This window comes from Hippocampus bargibanti, linkage group LG05, assembly GCF_051943395.1.
Source record: "Hippocampus bargibanti isolate YZ-2025 linkage group LG05, ASM5194339v1, whole genome shotgun sequence".
Classification (NCBI taxonomy): Eukaryota; Metazoa; Chordata; class Actinopteri; order Syngnathiformes; family Syngnathidae; genus Hippocampus; species Hippocampus bargibanti.
The window spans coordinates 12540564-12565000 of record NC_142738.1 but is presented as its reverse complement, the minus strand read 5'-3'; the positions used below and the strand labels follow the sequence as shown (position 1 = coordinate 12565000).

General features: G+C 44.6%; 1 protein-coding gene across 5 annotated transcripts in view; it reads right to left on the bottom strand.

Moving 5' to 3' along the window:
* The window catches only part of znf423 (zinc finger protein 423), a 146827-nt gene extending 130085 nt beyond the window's left edge, over nucleotides 1-16742 (bottom strand). For 4 of the 5 annotated variants that reach the window (XM_088996641.1, XM_088996640.1, XM_088996644.1 and 1 more), the window contains exon 1: nucleotides 14932-16741. In XM_088996641.1, coding sequence (XP_088852767.1) covers nucleotides 14932-14971 — 40 coding nt within the window. In that variant the 5' untranslated portion in view covers nucleotides 14972-16741. Of the gene's footprint in view, nucleotides 1-14931 lie in introns of all 5 variants that reach the window. The other variant, XM_088996639.1, reaches the window with a different exon arrangement.
* Nucleotides 16743-24437: the final 7695 nt, after the last annotated feature.

Here is a 24437-nt window from a genome sequence, read left to right as displayed (position 1 = left end):
AAAAATCAGGTGGCTTTGTCAGCTTATACACATCTTTAAATATAAGACTTTATGGAGTCATGTTTGGACCATGTCTTTTGGGGACTTCAGAAATAAAAATAGATTTTACGTGCGTAATGGGGACTACATTTCAATATATTTAAATGTATTTAAATAATTCACACATGCAAACACATACACACACACACGCACACACACACCACATGACTCTCTTGGGCAAGTTCACAACTTGCTGAATTTGATTGATTGTTCAAACTTACATTTGGCATCAACACAACACAATGTTATGAGACTTCTGATAAGTCTGCGCTCTGTGTGCGCTCTGTTTAGACCCTAATTCCTATACTATCCCCTCCCAGGCTTTCCATCTTGAGTCTGCATTTCCCCAGTCTCTATTATTGTCTCTATCCTCACTGATGTTCCCGGCCACTGATTAGTGTCAGGCTCCGCCTTATTCCATCATCCGATTTTTGTACCATTAGCTCCGTCTTGCCCACATCCCTCAGCAGTTACTCTTGATCCTGCATCTTTGTCCATGCCTTGCCCCACGAACACGGTTACGTCCATAACAAGATAAGCTTTTGTCTTTTTTTTCCTCGGAAAACAACACGTGTGCGCGCACACTCCCACACACACTGTATCAGGGCCACTTATTCCCAAGGCAGCTCAAGGCTTTGGTGTTCCCAGATCTAGTTGATGAACGGGTCACAGCGGCCAATCACGCACCGGCCAGGAGGCCCAGAGGGGCGGAATGTGGGTCAATGCAGCCAATGATAAGCTGTTTTTTCCCCATGAGAGGCAGGTGATTGACAACTGCTGCTGGACAGGAGTCAAGAGGGTAATTGTCATCCGACTCCCTCACTCTCTTACACTCAAACTCTCTCTCTGTTTCTCGATCTGTTCTGACTGTCTCTCCTTCCCATCCCAGACACTTTCCGCTCTTCCCTCAATCGTGTGCTTTGCTGCCTCCCCTTCCCAACCTACTTCCTCCTCTCTTGCAACTCCCCTCCCCTTCATAACCTGCCATTGGCTCCACGAGGACCCTCTCATTGGCTGCCCTTCCCGTCCCACTGGAACGACTTTATGACACTATTGGCAGAGAATTGATGCCAATCTTTATCCCCAGCTCGCGACGCCAGGGAGACTGCCCAACTTCAACTGCCTGTGTCAAACACGCAAGTCCCACTAGTCAGGGGACAAGGCCAGAAGCTGATTAACCAAATACTTTTATCAGCTCTAAAACCGTTCTGTGTCTGCCTGCATTTGGAACAAAACGGCCTTAAAATACAAAACCACACATACTAAGCGGCAGACCAGTTTGAGGTTTGGGACTGTTTGTGTGTGCGTGCATGTTCTTGTTTTGAGTATGTGTGTGCAAAGGGACAAAGGGTGCAGAGGGCTTAGACGGATGCAAGCGAATCACCAATCGCCACAAAGCCTGATGGACAAGCTTCATTGCACCATGCATATATTTTTCTTTTCTCGTTTGCTTTCCCTTCTCTCTCTGTTTTTATCCTTATCATGCTCTCCGATTTTCTACTTTCTTCAGTTGTAAAATCTTCCTCCTTTTGTGCCTTGTTCTGTTGGATTCTTACTATATATGAGGTCATTGTGGTTTCACATCATGCTGTGCTATGCAGCTGAGTTGCTATGCGACCTAGGCTGAACATACACTGGACCATATTCAACAAATCCCTCACCCTCAGTCTTCACTAAAACACACGCACATTTGCACACACACACACACATGCACAAGCACCTCAGATGTCACCATCATTGTCGAGGGGGGCATGTTAAAACCAAAGATACTTCATGTGACCGGCCTTCCATATTTCGACTGCACAATTACATATTTAATTAAAAATATATTGTTCGACAGGACAATAAAATTATTGATAAAATATAGAAGTACAAAGGCTCCTTTGAAAACAAGGAAGCATCCCACACACAACAAGAACAAGCACAGAGTTGATGTTCGGGGCCAAACAACACAGCGTGAGATTAAAGAGCCTCTCTGATCTGACATTTGTTGTCTTTTTTGTTTTTTTGGCTCTCAGAGATATTGCACATTGAGTCAATCATAGAAGACAGAGTGACAAGAGGAGGAACGTGTGTGTGTGTGCTCTTGTTTTTGTGCGGTATAACCCTTGGCATCCTGCTGCTTGGAGAGAGAGAGAGAGAGAGAGAGAGAGAGAGAGAGAGAGAGAGAGAGAGAGAGAGAGAGAGAGAGAGAGAGAGAGAGAGAGAGAGAGAGAGAGAGAGAGAGAGAGAGAGAGAGAGAGAGAGAGAGAGAGAGAGAGAGAGAGAGAGAGAGAGAGAGAGAGAGAGAGAGGAGAGAGAGAGAGAGAGATCGAGAGAGAGAGAGTGAGAGAAGGAGAGAAGAACAGAGCGGGAGAGCGAGAGAGGACAAGAAGGAGAGAGAGAGAGAGAGAGAGAGAGAGAGAGAGAGAGAGAGAGAGAGAGAGAGAGAGAGAGAGAGAGAGAGAGAGGGGTGGGGGAACAATGATAGGAAGTATAAGACCAAAGCATGGTCACAAGTAGGAAAGGCAAACATTCCTCTGGAGTACCTCTGCTCTTGGGAGGTACTCCAGAAATAACTGGAGAAATAACTACAAGCTCCTCCGGCAGCTTCCACTACCAACACGGTACCAAGTTCAACATTGGTAAGACTTAGTGCAAACATAAGCACAGACGGGGTGAGGAAGAGCAGAAACGGATGGCATGCAAAGAAGAAGGGGAGAACAAGATGGAGGGTGGGGGGTTGGGAGGGCTACATAATTGCCTTCTCATGTAGTACAGGCTGGGGAGTGCTTCCTGACTGAAGACACCAATTTCACGCTTAGGCATTATTTAGCTTGATACAAACTTGATTAGGAGAGGAGCGGCAGAGAAGCACACAGACATACACTTACACAAACACACACGCACAGACACAGCCAGACGGAGAGGAGATGATAAATGAAGTGATTTGTGTCATTTTGTGGGCCTGGCAGACAGATTGCTCACTCCTCAAGATTCTATTGGGGTTAACAAGAAAAATATATACAACGCGTGTGATCGGAGCATTACAGGTACCCCTTCACAGCTAATAACGAGGTTGAATGAATACAGAGTAAAGACCAATAGATAATTCACAATAGCCATTACTGAAAGCTCACTATTTGGCAAATTAGAGGTACAGAGTTTGTTCCAGCTCTGGCCTCACTGTGTGTAGTTTGCATTGACTGTGCCAACATGGGTTTTCTCGGGGTATCCCCGGTTTCCTCCTACGCTCCAAAAGCATGCATGGCAGATTAACAGAACAATCTAAATTGTCCCTGTAGGTGTCGTTGTGAGCGTGAATGGTTGTCCATCTATGTGTCCTCTGCGATTGGCTGGCAACAAATGCAGATTGTCCTCCACCTCTGTCACGTTTTGCGAGGTGGTGATGGCGGGTTCGGATCCCAAAAAGCAGGCAGGAGGGAGCAGGAGGTTGTTTGACAAATTGTATTAAAATAAAGGTCAGCAGTAACAAAATGTAAAACATCAAAATGATCTGAATGGAAAAAATACAAAGTAGCAAAAGAAAACCAAGTGTAAAAGTCCGCCAAGGTTAAACAAACACGTACACAATGCATGCAGCAAACAAGCAGCAAACAAACAATGAATCGGCACCGGATGATCGTGCCAGGTGTCCTTTTAAGTGTTATTGATTATAACGACCAGCACCTGCGAGGCTGCCGGCAGGGCTGACGTCGCTACCCGCTGGTTGCCAATCTGATCGGGACGACCAGCACCTGTGCAGGTGCAGGCGGGGCCGACAGCGCCCCCCGTTGGTCGCCAACCAGATCATGACAGCCTCCTGCCCAAAGGCCTGGGAAAAGAGGCTCCAGCAAATCCATCACCCTCATCCAGATAAACGGATTAGAAAATATTAATTTTCCCCCAAAAAAATTCATTTGTAATTTTGTCTCAATAAATTGGCCTTACTAGGTCCTTTTAATAGGCAAATGGATGCCTTATTGTAAAGTCTAAGACATGTCATGACTTTTAAGAGTTAATGGGGAAAAGCGCCCACGCAAAATGTAGTCTCACCATTTGGCAAGTGGGAAAGACTTGCTGTTCTTTTGATAAGTTTATTAAGTATTTCAGAAGAATATCCCAAGTAATTAAGGATTGTTTCATAAATTATTCCAAAGTGTACCCACCTTGATTACCTTGTGCCTTGATTTTGGTGAATCTTATTAGAAAGGTTAACGACTAGAGAATGTATGAATTCTCCTTCACCAGTAACATCAAATTGCTGCTTGGAAACAAAAACCTGTTGCAAAACAGTGCCGTTGCAGAGAAGTGAAAACATTGACATGTCTATTTTTTTTCAAACACCACTTCAACTCAGTTTCATTTCATCAGCTGTCACTGTTGCTTTCACGCACTCTTTGGCTGTCGCCCCCACTCGCTCTATTGTATTGCTCACAGCGGGGCCCACTTGCCTTTTGACTGGAAGGTGAATGGAAAGGACTTAGAAAAACCAACTGAAGACTCCGGCAGTTAAAAGAAAGCATTGGTAGCTCTATAGTAAGGAACACAACAAAGAACAGACAAAATATCTAATAAAAAAAGAGAAAAGAGAGAGAACATGACAGTTAGTTTGTCCTGTTTAACTCCACAATCAATGGACAATACATACCAGTGTGTGCCACACAAATTATGTTGGGTCTCCATGTGATGGGTGGAAAAAGGGAAAGAGGAAAGAAGAAATAAAATAATATTTGTGGTCAGAGTGAAACAACTGTGTGCTAAAATTAAATTTTCAACCTTTGAGGCAGGATTAACACATTCACGAATGTAATCAGGAATGTCGAGCGCCATTCTCGAATTTGTTCGTGTTTTGCTTGGATGCCGATAAAGCGCTGGTCATGGCCTCTTTTCCACAGGGGGACAGCATTTCCCTTCTTTCCATGTTATCGCTTTGTTCAAGCTTCATCTGTTGTTGAAACATGATATAAACCAATATGTATGTATTGCATTGTATTTTGGAGAGCTGCCCTCATTTCAAGCTCATGTAACTCCAGAAGCACAGCATTTCCCTTCTTTCCATATTATCGCTTTGTTCAAGCTTCATTTGTTGTTGAAGCGCGATATAAACCAATATGTATGTATTGCATTGTATTTTGAAGAGCTGCCCTCATTTCAAGCTCATATAACTCCAGACCCAACTAATTTAGGAATTAACTCTTTTTTTCTGATGAAAGAAGAGAGTCTAAGGTTTCTAACGCTGTCCTGAATAGTTATGTCGTCTTGAAACTCAATATTCTGTGGGTCCTGTAATTTAACTGACACTGACAAAAACCCTGGCACTGGAGTGGACACATTTTTGCACATATATGGCAGTGAATGAGTTAAAGACAAAAGTGGAACGAATATATAATGAAACAGGTAAATAGGAGTAATTGCCTCCACCACTAATGTTTAATGCACAGCAGGTATCAACGGCGGAGAATGAAGAAGGAGTCGAGGGAGAATTGCAATTGAGTGGACTAGAGGAAGGAGGCAGGCAAGATTGAGGCAGGCAAAGTGTCCAGAAAACATCACGCTGATAAATTGAAAGCACACAAAGCAAAACAAATGCACAGATCTCAAAGTATCCTTCCCGCCAAAATTAATACAATGCAAGCAATCTGGCAACAGATCAACAGTTGGGGTAATTGGCTATACGAACATCTTTAAACATCTTTTTGCATCGGGTATTTACGTTTTGGACTTCCTGATACGTCATATCCCGCCTTCCGTTACATGATGTCACATCCTATTATGTTCCGTCTTATAAATGCTCTCCCAGCGGTCTTCCTCCTCTTCCTCCTTCCTCTTTCCTCTTTCCTCTTTTCTTTCTGTCCCTCCTCGGCCGACACCCCAGATTGCCCCTGCTTTCTACAAGACTAAACTAACTTATTCTGTTCAACACCTGGCTTCCTGCTGATTTAACCATCCTCTGCTATCAACACCCTGAGAAGCCATGAACCAGGGACGAACGGTCACTTTCAACCCATTATCAACAATTTAGGATTCAACTTTTACAGTGACGAAATAGAGTCAAACTGGAGCATTAAATATTCATTCCATGAATGACACACGGGTGCACATGGTACACCTGTGTGTGCGAGTGTGTGTATACATATAGTCACACCGGTGTCATCTTTGTCATCTCAGCTACATTTGTGTAGCGATGTGTTCGTTGGCATGGGCCGGAGTCTCCAGAGGTGTTGGTGTCAAGGTCCAGTGAATTAGCAGCAGATAAATAAGGTCAGCTAAGCTGCAACAATGGCACAGTCCTGGCCTGTGACGCCTGGTTTCCCCACAAACACCCACGCATGGCCGCTGATAACGTGTGACGGCTGGCATCCGAACGCACTCACCACTTCTGGATACACTCGCACAAACGCCGTAGGACATAAATCGAAATAAGATTTTGAATGGGACACGGAGAGGGAACTCACTCCATACCAACTACATGAAAGTTGTACATGCATGAAACATTGGCAATAATCCATCCACATCCAACTTTAACAAGACTACTGTATTTTACGGTGTATAAGGCACACCCAAAAGCCTTTATTTTCTTAAAAAGATGAGCTTGCACTTTATACTTTGTACACAGCTTATATGTGAAGTAATATTGAGCCACAACACTGACTGCTGACAACTACTATCAACAGTCACCGACTCCATTATTACCCATGTAGAAGAAGTAGTGCGTAACCCCAGCCTCTAATGTAGCACCTTATAATGTGGTGTGCCTTACATTTGGAAAACTTTTATATATTTATATAAAACATATTTATATGTTTGGAATTTTTCTTCATTCATTGAAGGTGCGCCTTATAGTCCGGTGTGCCTCATATATGGGAAAACGTTTTCAAATACATCATTCATTGGGGGTGCGCCTCATATTTGGAAAACTTTTATATATGTATAGAAACAGAAGAAGACAAAACATGGTGGCCATAACAGCTTTTTCTTTCGACAAGTACTTAGAATTAGCATTACCCATCTCAGATTGCACCTTTCCAGAATTCTGGTGAAGGTAAGCCATTTGGAACTACAAATAAAAATTTTAAAGCAGCTACTGAGCGCTCATATTAATTTATGAATGCAGCTTCAACTTCTGCTTTACGTGTACTGCCTGATGCACTGGGCTATGATGCACAATTTATTGGGGTACAGTGAATAACAGAACACAACATTCTGGGTTCCCAAATGTCTGAGCAGTGGACTTGGAGTCTGTTTCTGAACACACCCATGATGAGGAAATGAGGATTTTGCCAATGACGAGTGATGCTACAAGTCAGAATTATTTTGTTCTTTTTTTAACTCGACGGCTTAGAGGGTAGAACACAAGAAAGAAAGTTAATATTTTGTCAATACTGTAATTTCGGGTGACTAATTAAAAATAAATAAATAAAATCACAGGGTAAGCAAATGAAAACAGATGGATTTGGATTGGATTTGCCTTTATTAGTCTCGCATTTGAAAGTGCCTTTTACTCATGAGGTCAAACCAACAATTATATATACATAAGCATTCAATATGTTTGAAGTGTATCTAAAAGCAAAAATAAAGGCTCTTTCAAGACTCTTAATTGAACATGGGACAGTTTGCCAGGCATTGCCCTATACAGTGCCACCAAAAGTGCTAAAGTTATTTTATTATTTACACCTGCAGCGCTCCAAAAAGTGGCATGTCAAAAATGTGTTCAGAAGAAGAAGAAAAAAAATCAACTCAGGTCTGTTCCGCTTGCAGTCTTCAAGTGTGTTATAATTTGGTCCTAATTGAGTACAGATCAACATGAGTCCCATTACATTGAACGCAAAGTGCCATTATGTTCCAGCAATCAGCAATTAGATTACCTTGTTTTGTCCCATTAAAAAAAATAAAAAACTCTAATCCATTCCCTGCTGAGTAGTCAAAGTCAATACAATTTCAAACGAAGCTTTTTCGAAAGCCATTTAATGGTTCAATAAGCCTTTATGCAAAGCAAATACAAGCTTTTACACAGGAGCAGTATCATGTTGTTATGCGTCCAATGGCCGAGCTTTGGTTGAAAACGCTTCGCGCTGTATTAAAAAAAACATGGGACAGTTGCAACCGTTCAGCAAAAATACAATTAAACGTTGGCCTTTCTTATGAAGTTGAGCACAGAGCATCTGGCACGTTTGTTATGTCTCTTGCACGGAACGTTTGATGTGCTCCACTTTTCCATTGCAAGTAATCCACCAGTAACATTGATCCAAGTTGGATACATTTTGAGTTCTCAAAGTTATTTCATGGCTCATCCTAGTTGTGACGGCTGACCCATTTTGAAAAACTTTTTTTTAGATGATCTTCCCAATTTAAGGTTTGGTCAACAGAAGCAATAAACAAGATTTGTGTTCGACCTAAACTAAAATAAAGGCAAAGAACCCCCCAAAAGAACACAAAGACAAATTCACAAACTGATCAAACAGTCAAACAAATCAAAAATCTACATAATTAAATTCAATAACATAACCCTTTCATGTGGTCTGTAACCCAATAATATAACCCTGAGAGGGTTAATGTAATGTTGTGTCTTTAGCAAAACTTTTACACACTACATATGATATCTACATTATAAAAAAACAAAACATGCTGAGCAACTAAAATGACCCACATTGCCCACGCATCACCTAAATATCATTCCACTACATTGTGATATTGATTTCAATTTCATTCAATGCTCAGTTCTACAAAACTGTGATCCCCTAATCTATCCATGGTATACTGGCACTACTACAAAGTAACCAGTGCAAGGACACCAAGTTTTATAAGAGCGAGTGCGAGTCTGTGTGCTGTGCCCCACCCCCTCCCCACCAAAGAAGACATGATTAAAGCTACAAAAATGGCAAGCCAGATGTGGCCTGAGAAATAAAAGGGGGAAAAAAGGAAAACTTGCTGGTGCACTATTATCACACTAAGCGTGCGGACAGACGCAAAGACTGTAAAATAAGAAGTGACACACAACACTGTACGTTGACACGCACATCAGCTGAGTCTCATAACAACCGAAGCCCTAAAATGGATTGCCACTTAATGACATTTCACAACCACAATTAATTTTGACTTATTTTAGCAGCTTGGCACCACTTCATTTAATGCCTTAGATATTTAACTGACAATAACTTAACTCGCCGTGACGAACAATTACCGTCCCAGAGTCTCTTAGTTACAATCCGATAACATACAGACGTTCAATCGCGCACCGTCGTAATTCATTTTAGAAGTAGGGTCGCGAAGACAGGCGGCCCGGTAGTCGAGTGGTTAGCACATCGGCTTCACAGTGCAGAGGTCGCCGGTTCGTGTCCCGGTCGGGCCTCCCTGTGTGAAGTTTGCATGTTCTCCCCGGGTTTTCTCCAGGTCCTCTGGTTTCCTCCCACACTCCAAAAACATGCATGGCAGTCAGATTTACCACTCCAAATTGTCCCGAGGTGTGAGTGTGAGAGTGACTGTTGTATGTCTTTGTGTGCCCTGTGATTGGCTGGCAACCAATTCAGGGTGTCCCCCGCCTCGTGCCCGAAGACAGCTGGGATAGGCGCTAATGAGGAATAAGCGGTATGGAAGATGGATGGATGGATGGATGGATGGATGGATGGATGGATGGATGGATGGATGGATGGATGGATGGATGGATGGATGGATGGATGGTGGCGAAGACAAACAGATTTAGATTGGATTAGATTAGCCTTTATTAGTCTCGGAGTGGACACATTTACATTTCACAGCAGCAAAGTGATTAAAAGATGAGGAAAAGAAGAAGTAGAAAAACAGAATACAGAGCTGCTGTAAAGGCAGCCACGACAAAACAAAACAACAAAATAAATCATGTTACACAACACCAAAGATGCAGACAGTCATTCAATCTTAACCACTTTCCGCATCCTCTTTGTTGTATGAAGCAACTTTAGATCAAACAGATGAGGATCAAAGCGCACCAACATTCCTCCCAATCCAAAACAGTGCTGGCATATTTGTGCTGCCGAAAAGAAACAACCACTCAGCACAGTCTCCTCCTTGATCAATGTTGTGGTCAAAAATGCTGAAAAACAATCCGTATACGTTCCACGTGACGCACAACAACACAAATTGACAAAAGAAAACACAAAAACAACACAAATACAACAAAAATAGCAAGGCTAGCGAGAACACTTGCTGACGGCTGCCTACTTGGGCGCCATCTTGGACTTAATAGTGATGCCACTTTCGTGTTTGTCAAGAAGGTACAGGCGAAATTCTTCAGAACCCAAGTGAAAATCCGTTTAAATGATGCCCAGCGCACCAAGTGTGGGAGGAAATGAGATGGGTTGTAAACAGTTGGATGATGCTGAAAGGAGGAGATTGAGTGGAACTGATGCCATTAGCCGGGAGGAGTTAGCTCGCTTGCCGTCTCTGGTCAAAAGGCTCATTCGCCCTCTGCTGACGATAAACAACAGTCTCAACAAACTCAACAGAGGCACAAGAGTAAGTGCTCCCTGTTTCACCGCCATCACCAAGCAAACCTCCACCCTTCCCTACTGTCTCCGTCTCCCTGTCATATGTACTCAACTCCAGTTTAATGTCCTGCAAATGAAGCGGATTTATTAATGTGTAATTAAGTAATAATCATCACTACATAATGCATGAGAGACTCGAGGGGCAAAGAGCTGAGAGCGCGAGGAGGGAGAGATAGGATAGAGGGTTTGCGAAGCAGACAGAGGAGGACGTTTTTCGCTGTCGCGCCTCACTAAAGACACACATTAAAAAGGGATTAATCCGCTGAAATAATATTTTGATAAATTGGAAGCGGTGCTCAGTCGCTGGCTGGCTCACCGCCTCCTCCTCCTCTTCATCCCACCTCTTCTCTTCTCCCGTCACGCATTTGTCCGTGTTCAATTAATAGAGTGCAATTAGCTGAGTACTTGGCTGCTAATACGGACTTTAATCTGTGTGAAGATGAGACAGAAGTGAAATCCATGTAAAGAGAGCAATAGAAAGACGGATGGCTACGGTAGAAGCGATCCGTTTTAGGACAAAATCAGTTTGTCGCAGGACACACGTGTTGATTTTATTGATGCTATATTCCCAAAGGACGCTAATGCGACCCTTATAAATTCCTCACTTAGACATCTGACTGAGAAGCAACTGAAGATATCAAGATTGATGTAGCATCTGCAAAATAGACATTTATTTATTTGCCTTCCCACAATAAGTTACTTCAGGTTTCAGAAGCAACAAACAAACTCAGGCGGCACATTAATTTGGTCTAAAACAAATTGCCACTTAGCGATATCTTTGATTGACGACTGAGAAGATTGTCTTTGTTTTTGTTTGTTTGTTAATCGTTCTCAACGGAATGGGAGAAGTAAAATTTTACTGAACTTATGTTTTGAAGACGGTGTTGTGTGGACCGTGTGACTCAACCTCCGGCAGATGTCCTGTTGCAACATGTATCAATTTTGGCAACAAATTGAGAGTGAATAAAGTAGATAACTCCCCTCTCTCCATCTTGCCTCAACTACATGAATCATCTGCAATTCACATCGTCGACAGAAACCTCACCCAATAACTGATCACTGTCAATCCGCACACTCACTAATATGTGGTCAGATCTATTGTCAAGATAATTAGCATGACTTGATGATGAGTTATTCATAGTCAGTGGCAAAACACCATCTCGCCTCAATATAAACAGCCATAAACAAACAGTAGTAGTAGTGAAACGATAAAAATTACAGTATGAGCAGGAGAGAGTGATTCCCTCACTTGAAAATGTAACTTTGCGATCTCGCCCAGCCTTGCAAAAAGTCGGTAGGAAACGAAAGCAACGGATGAGTGAGCTTGACACTTGTGTGTTTGTCTCCCATTGTTTTGTCTTGCTCATGTCTCCGGAAGGCAGCCGGCGAGTCAGAGTTGGGTGAGCAGGTGAAAGACAGGAGAACATGAAAACACCGATAATCCCTTGGCGACGCTCACCTCGTTCTGGCCTCCAACGCTCCCACTCACCTGATCGGCGTAAGTGTTGCCCACCCCGAAACACCACTCTATCCCCCTTTACCCTTCACACCCCCATGTTCCCATCCAACTCAGTTTCCCCCGCTTCACCCTTTACATCCCCCAATGTCAGGTCTTGTCAAGCTGTCAGTAGGGCAAGGTGTGAAGTGGAGATAGCGCGCACACACACACACACACATACACGAATGCATGACTACACATTGGCTTATGCAAGCTCGACTACAAGGCCTGCATCGGATAAACACAGAGTGCCAGTGGCAGCGGTGGTCCTTGGCCTCCGCTTTGCTTCGCTCTGCTTCACATGGCTACTTGAATGAAGCTAAGCTGGTTATCCCACTGCCTTCATGACACAGTCATGTCTGTGACGCGTGTAAACACGAATATGACAATGCAGATTTCCCGAGCAGGAGCACACACAGGTTTCGGGTTCAGGCGCGGTGGACAAACTCAATGGGCCAAAGCAGAGGATTTGTACATCGTCATGCATCCGCAAAACTTTGTACAACAGCCACATGCTGGTTGTAAAGGGAAAACTCAACAGCCATTTCATGGTTCAACGGCTCAGCCTACAGTAAAATCTCCCTTCTTTACATCCCTGCCACATCTACACTTTCACAATCTTATTTTATTGCGATGGAGACTGAATTTTTCAGATGCCATCGGCGAGCTCTGCACAAGCCCAATAGCAACCCTAATCATTTGAATGAGGTATGATGGAGGAGGGAAATATTTAAAACAAGCAGGATAGTAGCCCTCAGGAACATAGTTTCCCCACCCAATTTTTACAGAATTCTCAGTGTAAAAAGCACCCCAAAATGACATGATGTCAAAATTCTGACTTTAATTGGGACAGCAGCTTCTTAGGTGCAATCTTAGGTGAATTTTGAAAATCTGACTACGGGATCTGAAATTGTTTTTGTTATTTTTTTGTGTATTTTTATGGGGGGGGCTTTGTCTTTTTTAAGTTTATAATTTCTCAACATACTGTATGAATTAAAAAAATTTGTTTCTGTAGTGAATCCCTTTCACCAATTGGTTGAGAATAAAATCAATTAAAAATAGGCATCAATAATTTGGCCCAGGGAAAAAAAATCACAAGCCCTTCTCCAAGTCGATGTATCAAACTGATCATTTCAATAACTTGTCCCAAAAAAATGTCATTTAATAGCGCTTGCGGAACATTATTCACAAGCGCAGAGGAATTGATCCTGCGCACTAATCAATACATTTGAAACATGAAATACATTTAGCACATTCAAATGGATGAACGAGGAGAGCCATGTGTTTTTTTTTTATTACTTGATGTATCATTTGAGAACCACTTGCTTTCTGACACCTAATATCACTGTTCTTCAAAAGCAACTGTGAAAATCTAAAACACAGTGCACCAATTCAAAAGCTTCACCACTTGTTGAGCACATAGAAAGATTCGGCAAACTTCACAAACAACTGGCACTATTGACATCCAAGCCTTGATTCATAGAAAACAAAAACAAACAAAAAAAACTATAAAGGATTTTAAAAAATAGTGCAATTTAATGATCAATTTACATGCTTCCTAAATTCTGGTTATTTATATGATTCTTCTTGTCCTTTCGGCTTTTCCCTTCAAGGGCTCGACACAGCGAATCAGTGTCCTCTATCTTCAGAGGTCTGATTCACATGTTTGTTTTGGCCAAGCTTTTACATTGGATGCCCTTCCTGACACAACCCTCTGTATTTATCCGGGCTATAATAATAATAACAATAATAATAATATCATTGCTATATTCAAATACTACAGATCGCTTAATTTTCTCAAGCAATAATGTAAGGGTCAAAAACTGAAACCTGATTGCCCAGGTTGGTTCATGACCTTGGTGGTTCAAGGTGTGATCTTGCGCAACTGCCTTGTTTTAAAACAGTCATTCAATTCCTGCACAATAAAAACGTTCCATGCACAACACCACTATTGCATCTTGTGTGGAACTAACGTGTTGACAAATGAACCAGGGAAACAAAACAAGACAATATTCACATTGGGATTGTGCAGCCCTGTCAAACTAATCAGCCAGTTTTAAATTTGTGTCAGGTCTGGTCGCTTCCTGGATAGTCTGAGTGGGAGAGCCTAAATGGAGAAGGAAATGGGGGAGGGGGTGTTGACCACATGGTCAGCCCATCCCGTTGCCCATCTGGGTCCCATAAAGGAAACATGGAGACCAAGGCCACCACATGCCCTCATGCATGATGCCCACTCACCCATGCACTACAATGAATACTGGCTTGCAGTAATTACACAAAGTGGGGCTCTTCGTCTGACTCAACATTTCTGTTGAAGGGAGGAGGCGGGTAAATAAAATTTATCGTATTTTGTTTTGAACATCACAGTAAAATAATACATGCCGTCCAAGTGCAACCTGAGGGAAGGTGAGATGTATGTAAAAGTAGCAAATATGATGGAAACAGACATTCTTTAGATCTTAGATTAGAGGCGTCAACACTTGTTTAGCACACCTGAGGCATTCAATGATGTAAAACAACAAAGCCAGACAGCGCGTGCAAAGTTCAGTGGATATGTAGGGGTCAAGGGAGGTCCATTCATGAAGACAAGTGAAGAAAAACACACTTCGACAGTGCAGAGTACGTATAGAGGACCAATTAGAAGATGTCATGCGAGCCATCCAGAAATGCACCATTCTCTCTTGGTAAGCTCATTTTAAAACCCTCTGCTCATTTTAAAACCCTCTAGTGATCATTTCACGTTATCTCGTAACTCAAGGTGGACGATTGCTAACAGAAGACAACACTTTGATGAGCTTGAAAAGTAAAGTGGCAAGTGAAAGCTCAAGTGGTGGTTCTGGCCGCATTGGCTTTCCAAACAGAAAAATACAAGAGGTGTTTTTTTCTTACCTTTAACCGAGCGCGGTTTGGCTTGCTTCCGTCTGGACATCTCCGCTGCGGGTTTAGTTCGACCGCGGCTGTTTTTTTTCTGGCTCCGTTCCGTGTTTTCACCTCACCATGCAGGCGGGCACAGCCGAGGTTCAACCGCCCTCCTCTTCCTTCACTCGGCCGCAGCTTCTTCGCCTTTTGCAATGCGGCACCTCCGCTCGCTCGAGTTGGCGGCGGGGGGAGGAAAATAAAATTACACCGCGTGGGTCCCGCAACGCGTGGAGTCGGGGACGCCAAGCGTGGGGCGACCTGTAGAATAAACAACTTCTGCTTAAACGCGACACTCGGAAATACCGTCAAAGTGAGTCTGGAAATGTCCGTTATCGCGAAACGTGAAGGTCCAGGTGGTGAGCGGCGACGAGCGTGGGTTGCGGTATTGGCTTTTGTGAGTGAACGGAATCAGCCCGCTTTTCAAAGTATAGGCCACTGTGGCTTTAGTTGAGTTTGTCTTTGCCCTCCGTGCAAGCGTCGCTCGGGTTCCGTCCCTTTGCTAGTCGTGCTCGGGTGGCACTGACATGACGCATCTCCCTCCACCCCCCTTTGCGTGAGGAATTTGAGTAGGAACGTGTTATTTTTTCCCAAAAGCCCTGTGCCCTGTGGTGTTAATAAGAGCCAGATATTCGCTAGCCTCTGTCTCCCTGCTTTTTCTTTGTCCTGACTCTGGCTACCAGTCTCCCTCCTCCTTCTCCTCCGCCTGCCTCTGCTGGCGGGGCTGCGGCGCAGACACACATAATAAAGCCAAGGCAGGCAGTGCTTGGCTGGAAATGTAGCCGCGTCTCAGCAGGGGGATGTGAGAGAAGGGTCCCGGCGGGGGAGCGCTCTGATCCCGCAGGGATCAGCTCGTCACAGCCCGGGTTGGCTGAGATGCAGGCAGGGCTAAGTTTACGGGGAGAGGGAGGAGAGAGAGAGAGGCCGACAGTGACGCGGAGGGAGTGGTGGTCAACAGCGCCTACCCGCGGGCAACTCTTGTCACTACCCCAGAAACCGACAGGCCTGACGGAGGAGACAGAGAAAAAACGTGGAGTTGGATTAGGTTGGGAGATGGAAGACGTCAATTAGATAGGTCAATCTTTCCCATCCTCGAAAGCAAAATCACATGCACTGCTCACAAAATATTGAGATTTTGCGGGGAAATTACGGATCAACCTCTAATGCACGCATTGCTGCACGCACTGTACTAAAACAATGTACTAATATATCAATATCATGTGAAATTGTTATAATTTAGTTGGACACAGTTGATATACTCAGCAATGTATTCATTAATAGGTTGTATGAATGATAACAGGTGAATGCCATGGTACAGTGGAACAGTGGTTGAGAATCAGATATAGCTACAACATAGTGCCCATCATCATTGACACCTATGGTTAATGTGTATGATAAGCATTTACATTCGTGTATTTTGTTTCATGACAAAAACATACTCACATTGGGAAAGTCACAGAAATAGTTCACCAGATAAAATCAAGATTCTCCCTTGCCCCGACCTCAACCATATTGAGCACCTGTCAAGGGGTATAAAGAGGAAAGGACGCAGGTTACTGGATGATTGAAGATATTGGGCAAAGAGGGTGTGTTCTCTAATCTTTCAACATAAAAGATTGGTTGCGTATTTTTTGGCAAAGAAGATTACAATCAAATACAAAACATGAATTGGATGGATGGATTATTTCAAAGAAAAAAAAGTATTTTGGGACCCACCTCAACGCCTTCCCAACACACACACTGAATAAATGCACTTGAAAAGAAACGTTGTGTTTTTCCTCTTTTTATTTGTATTCCTATCCTATTTTTCACTCACACGACTAAGATTTATGAGATTCGTTTGAAATGCAACCCTTTATTTTGTAAAAAGCATTAGTATGTATACAAGAAAACAAAGCACTGGATTTATCATTCAAAAAATATTTCATATCCAAATTTTTGCATGTTCCACCTCCTTTGTCTTAAAAGGCTTTACTATTTAACTCATTTGTAGCAGTTTCTTCAGGGGAGTCTCTGACAGGATTAGTTTAAGCCTATTGACTTGAGCTGAGCACAGCCTAACTGTGTATAATGAACATATTACACACTTCAGGTCTACAACACAAAATGTCTGCTCCTTTTCTCTCGGTAATATAGATATTCATGTTTTAGATATCAATCCACAAAAGCTTTTAACCATTCTTAAAAACAACCAGAGGGAAAAAATAAACATGGGAATCCAAAGAAAAGCCACCATATAATTTATTAAACTAACATAATTCAATTAGCCACTCAAGTGGATGTGTATAAAAGCGTATGCACATGTTTGCGTCTTCTTCAAAGCGTTTTTATGTCCAGTAAAGAAAAGCGAAAAACTGCATGGACAAAGTGAAACAGACAAAAGGGGTTGAGGGGATTGAGGGGAGCGGGGGTGAAAATCACTGGATGCTTTGTTCTTCCCTCTGCGCTCCAACTGAGTGCTCTCTGGCCACAGCTGAGCTTTTGCATGTTCCTTCTCTCTGGTTGTCATGGATAACTGGGTAACGTAGAGCTCCTGGTGCGAAGCAGCAGGACCACTGGCCTCTGCAGACCATGTCCTCCTGTGGAGAGGCAGAACAGCCTTTAAGATTGACCTCCCCAACCCCCCCTCCCATTCCATGCTGTGCCTCACTCCCTCACCCGGCTCCCTCTGCCTCACCCTCCACCTTCAACACTCCCTCCTCATGAAATGAGTGCACAACAGGAGGCCTGTGTGTGTACTTTTGTATGTGTGTGTGTATTGCACTTCCCTAATGTGACTGCCATTGGCACAGAGGGGCAAAAGCCCTTCGCTCAGTGGTTGGTCACCCTCTGTCCACCCTCCCCTTCTCTTTTCCCGCTGCTCGTTTTTGCCGGGAAACACAAAAGAGTGTGTATGTGTGTGTGGGGTGGGGAGGGGGGTAGCCCACATTACAAGCTCCTTAAGGGTCAAGGACAGGCCCCAAGCTGAATAGCTTCTAAGAGTTGCATTGTCAAATCACATAGCTTGCGATTACACCCTCTGTCATCTATGCACGGATTTGACTCCCTTAAACACACACACACACACACACACACACACACACACACACACACACACACACACACACACACACACACACACACACGCACACACACGCTTGACGAGCAAAACATCAAGTAGCCGCAACAGAGTAAGTCGCTCAACCGACATGCAGCAGGAAGATCTTCAGACAGGACATAAATGGGCCAAACCAGAAGCAGATGTGCACCCACACAAAAAAAATCCTGTGACTGTAAAGTGTCCCTGAGAGTTTTGAAAGGCGCTTATAAATTACATGTAAATGTATTATTATTATTATTATTATTATTATTATTAATATTATTAATACTAATAATAATTGTAGCTTCCAAAACGCAGAGAAGGCATTTGGATTTTATACCAAAACAACTTATCGACACAAAGAGCAAAAAAAAGTTGTGGTTCAATTAACACTGGAAACTTCAGAATGAAACACAGTAACAATCGCTGCCAAAGTGTGAAATAACTGATGCACGTTGTAAGCCTACTGATTTGTAGAAATGTTCAATAATCATTATCATGCATGAGAATTTGGCATACCCCAGAGAGGTTAAACGCATGTTTATGGTTTAAAAGTTTGTATTTAACACTGGAGAGTGTTGTGTGATATAAACTCAAAGAAAGCACTAAAATAAAGTATGTAGGAGTCAATTCCCAACAGGGCTTTTTGTTGTCGTGATGTAACCTGACCAATACAGTTATGATGACATCACACAAACACGAGCAAGATTTTCTATTTTTATGACCTTGACACATAAAGTCAGAATATGGTTATGATTGGCATACAGCAACAACAAATGTAACTGGTGGTGACCTGACCCTGCTCCATGTTTTTAACTCCTTGCTTAGTGGAATATGAGTCTAACAATATGCCCATGATTAACCCATTTTATATCACCATCAAATATTGAACAAAACACACAAACACACACAAATTGACAAACAGCCGTTCACGCAACTCTTAGACTCCAACACATGCTCACACATCAGAACAAGGGATGCAGAAAATAGTAATACTAGTAATAATACATTTTATTTCAAGCGCCTTTCAGAGCACTCAAGGACACTTTACAATAAAAAAAACAAAGCACAAAACAATAAAACCATGAATAAAATGATAAATAATAAAATAGCTGATTGAACTAGACCATGAATGCAATTTTAAACAGATGGGTTTTGAGGTGGGATTTGAAAGTAGGGATGGGGTCAATATTATGGATATTGGGTGGAAGTGAATTCCGGAGTTTGGAGCTCTGCATCCCATCGTGGTGAGACGGGCAGAAGGCACATAGAGGTGAAGCAGTGACGTGCGGTGAGGTTCATGGCTGGTGAGGCACTGACGTCATCAGTGACGTCACCACTCGTCTCGACTTAGTATTTGAACGGTAAATTCAGCGATTTTGAAAAAAATCCTAAAACGGTGAAGTTAAATGGACAAGAACTTTAAAGTACAAATCACTAAATACATCTAACTGTTTAATTTATTTTTCATTTGATATTTCCATGACAGCTTTCCATGATGACAGGTGAGGCACTGCCTCACCTGCCTCCACTGACTGCACGTCACTGAGGTGAAGGGAGGATGGATATCTGAGGGACCAGGAGACTTGAAGCAGGTCAGACAGATAGGGGGGTGGGGCAAGGGTATGGATGGCTTTGAATGTCAACAGAAGTATTTTGAATTCAATCTGAAGTTTGACAGGCAGCCAGTGGAGCTGCTGGAGGACAGGGGGTGATGTGGTGAAAGGAGGGGGTTTTAGTGATGATCCGGGCTGAGGAATTTTGCACTAGTTAGAGTTTATGGAGAAAATTTTGATTGACACCGAAGAGAAGTGAGTTACAATAGTCGATGCGGGAAGTGACGAGACTGTGGATAAGGATAGTAGCGGTGTAAGGGGTGAGAGAGGGACAGAGACGATTGATATTACAGAGGTGGAAATATGTAGACCGAGTTATGTTATTTATATGGGAGTGAAAAGATAGTGAGCTACCGAGGATGACACCCAGGCTCTTGACCTGAAGGGAGGGGGACACGGTTGAACTGTCAATGGTGAGAGAGAAACTGTTTGCTTTGTGAAGGGTGGATTTGGTACCGACAAGGAGACGTTCAGTTTTTTCACTGTTAAGCTTGAGAAAGTGATGGGAAAACCAGGATTTAATTCTAGTAGAACGGATATTGGTCATGGAGTGAACAGAATTTCCTCTTGAGGAAATTACGAATCAAACAAACCGTCATGTCTTAATATGTGTCGTCCTTGATATAACAAAGTACCTGATGAAAGTCAAAAGGGGGGACATGGCTGGGGAAGGGGGGTTGCTGGGGAGAGCACAAGCCATGAATGAACTCATTTTTATGACCAGAAGGCATAAACATCTTCGACTGTCTGCTGACCTCTACTGGCCGTAAGTGGTCGATGTAATTGGATGTGCTTTTTTTATGGCGCTGTAATTAAACTAGATAAAACTACGTACTTACATTTGACTCAGAGTTTTTTACAATCTTGAATTTGCGTAGGAAATTTTTTTGTCAACAAGTGGTTATGTTGAATGTATATTTTTATAACAAATATACAGTTCACTAAAACACTACTTAAACGTGTGGTTATTGCAGTGGTGGGCCGTTGGGGCCTGCAAGGCCTTCTCTACGGGCCTTAAATATCAGAATCACAGACTAATGTGAGTGATATTTTGTCTATGAATCATTATTAAATAATTCAAAATTGTCTTTCAGCTTCATTTCATTGCTTTCCGCCAGTTATGCTGCTTTTAGATGTGTGTTTTCATATTCAAGCATTTAATCAATCACATTTCAGCCATCATTTGTTACCAGGGTCAGAAATCTACCTGGACGCCTTCTGCCCACCACTGACTTTGAACACAAACACACACGTACGCACGCACGCACACGCACAAACACACACGCACAGCATACATGTTAAGTTTCAGAAATTATAAATCAGGAGATTTTCATACTCTGTGCTGCCTGTTAAAATAATGTGAGCGTTACAAAAGTGGAAATTAGAAATAAATAAAACTAAATGAGTTTGTTGCTTATTTATACATTCAATTAGGAGAAAAAATGTCTTGTTTTTTACATTTTCTTTTAGTTTCACCTTAAATATGAACTATCTGTATTGTGTTAATAGTTGCTTTATAAAGTGAGTATTGTGAGTTTTGTGGTCAAAATCGGGAGTCTCCCGACCAAATCATGAGACTTAATATGTATGGCACACACAAAACGTTCATGGCAGCAGATGAAGAGATATCTTCCACGGCCATGCCGCCACGACCGGCGCCTCAGCTCGCAGCTGCCGCTTACGCCGCGAAGCTGCCCGAGTTTTGGAGTAGCGACCCGGCTTCGTGGTTCCAACATGTGGAAGCGCTTTTCCACCTACGAGGCGTCACGACAGATGAGCCGAAATATTATCTGGTCGTGGCGTCTCTCAACGAACAGACGACTCGTCGTGTGCTGCCTCTCTTGCGTGCACCTCCACCGAGCGAAAAATACACAGCGCTCAAACACCTGCTGCTCCGACGGTTCACGTTGTCGGCCTCTGAGAGAGCAGACAGGCTTCTTTCTCTTCCCGGACTCGGCGACGGAACAGCAGTGGACCTGATGGACAAAATGTTGTCGCTACTGGGTTCGGATGACGGCGGATTCCTGTTCCCCCACGTGTTCCTTCGCCAGCTACCGGCCTCTGTGCGCGCCGTGCTAGCCAACTCCACGTGCCTAGCCACCGGCGACTACCGAGGTTTGGCTGAAGAAGCGGACCGGGTGCTGCTGGCGACACGGAGGTTCGCCGTGCAAAGCGTGACGGCCGAACCCCTCGGCGGAGCGGCAGCGAACATCAACCCGACCCTAGTAGCCGGAGTGGTCACGCGGAAGCGACACGAGAAAGCCCTCTGTTTTTTCCACCAGCGGTTCGGCGCCAAGGCCCGACGCTGCACACCACCCTGCACCAACGAGACTCCGGGAAACGCCAGCGCCGGCACCCAATAGCGGCCGTGGGTGCCGGCAACGAAAGCGAGCTGCTTTTTATCACAGACTCCTCGTCAGGTAGACGTTTTCTGGTGGACAGCGGGGCACAAGTAAGCCTGCCGACGCCCACGGCCTCGGACAAGACGGCAGGTGGATGTGGGCCTCCCCTGCGCGCAGCTAACGGCTCGCCCATCGCCAGCTTTGGCACCAGGTCGGTAACTGTGTGTTTCCACGAACGAAAATTCGAGTGGGACTTTATTGTGGCCTCGATTACAGTTCCGATAATCGGCGCGGATTTTTTATGCGCTCATGGACTGCTTGTGGACATTGCTAACCGTCGTTTGATCGACGCCATCTCTTTCGCCACTTTCCCATGTGAGGCTGGAGGGCTTGGAGCGTTGACGCACGCAAATTATTTAACGTCAGGTAACGTTTATAAACGCCTGCTTACCGATTATCCGTCGTTAACCACACCCGCCTTTTCCAATGCCGATACAAAACATGGGGTACAACATTTCATTCCCACGGTTGGCCCGCCAGTTTTTGCCCGCGCTCGTCGCCTCGACGCGGCAAAATTGGCAATGGCGAAAGGGGAGTTCGCGACGATGGAGCGCTTGGGCATCGTGAGGCGTTCCAACAGCCCGTGGGCCTCACCATTGCACATGGTGCCCAAAAGTGACGGTTCTTGGCGGCCGTGCGGTGATTTTCGTCGGCTTAATAATGTAACCACACACGACCGTTACCCAATTCCGCACATCCAGGACTTTTCCGCACGTTTGGCCGGAGCCGTGATCTTTTCCAAAGTTGATCTCGTTCGCGGTTATCACCAGGTTCCGGTACGGGCAGAAGATGTGCCAAAAACTGCAGTAATAACCCCTTTTGGCCTCTTTGAATTCATCCGTATGCCTTTTGGCCTGAAGGGGGCGGCACAGACCTTTCAGAGACTGATGGACTCAGTCTTGCGAGGCCTAGATTTTGTGTTCGTCTACCTCGACGACATTCTTGTGGCCAGCCCTTCACCAGAGGAACACCTGTCGCACTTAAGAACGGTTTTCAAGCGTCTTGATGTGCATGGCCTTATCGTTAACCCTGTGAAGTGCCAATTTGGTTTGCGAGCCAAGGAGGCTCTTGCGGGTGCAACTCTTCTGGTCCACCCGATCTCAACCGCACAGGTGGCCTTGACTACCGACGCGTCTGATGTTGCCGTAGGGGCGGTGGTTGAGCAGCTTGTGGAGAACGAATGGCAGCCCCTTGCTTTTTTCAGTCGGAAGCTGCAAGATAACGAACGCAAGTATAGTGTTTTCGACAGAGAGTTGTTAGCACTCTATCTTGCAACGCGCCATTTTCGTTTCCTCCTCGAAGGGCGCCGGTTCACCGCCTACGTAGATCATAAACCCCTTACATTCGCCATGTCCAAGGTGACCGAACCGTGGTCGGCCCGACAGCAACGGCATCTAGTGGCTATTTCCGAATTCACAACAGACATTCGGCATGTGGCCGGCAAATGTAACCCTGTGGCCGATTGCCTGTCACGCACGATTGTTTGTCCAGTCCAGCTCGGGGTGGATTTCTCAGAGATGGCCACGGCCCAATCTGAGGATCCGGACATCCACGAACTCAAGGCAGCAGGCACGGCCCTGAAACTGGAGGAGGTGGCAGTGTGTGAAGGGGGTCCCGCTCTCCTCTGCGATGTGTCTACGGGTCGCACTCGTCCCGTGGTTCCGCAGGAGTGGCGTCGGCGAATTTTTGATTCAATCCATTCCCTTTCACACCCTGGCGTCCGGGCGTCAGTCAAACTACTTGGGGCCAAGTTTGTCTGGCCTGGGTTAAGAAAAGATGTCAGGAAGTGGGCAGCTGCATGCGTGGCATGTCAGCGCGCCAAAGTCCACAGGCACAACCTAGAAACCTAGAAACTTTTCCGATTCCGGCCAGGAGATTTGACCACGTCCATGTGGACCTGGTCGGGCCCCTCCCTCCTTCGCAGGTTTGCACACATCTCCTCACTATGGTCGATCGGACCACTAGGTGGCCGGAAGCTGTCCCCCTGTCCTCCACAACCTCGACAGACATTGCCCGCGCATTTCTGTCATCCTGGGTCGCACGTTTCGGCACGCCGTCCGATATCACTTCGGACAGAGGCCCCCAGTTTGTGTCCGAGCTCTGGTCGGCCATGGCGCAGTCCTTGGGTGTGCAGGTACACCGCACTATGGCCTACCACCCACAGGCTAACGGGATGTGTGAACGTTTCCACCGGTCACTTAAAGCCGCGCTACGGGCCGCACTATCGGACGGTAACTGGGTTGACCGGCTTCCGTGGGTTCTGCTCGGGTTACGTTCAGCTCCTAAAGAAGACCTTAACGCCGCTCCGGCAGAGTTAGTACTCGGTCAGCCACTCCGCATCCCTGGTGAATTCCTGCCTGAAGCTTCGGGTGCACCTTCTTT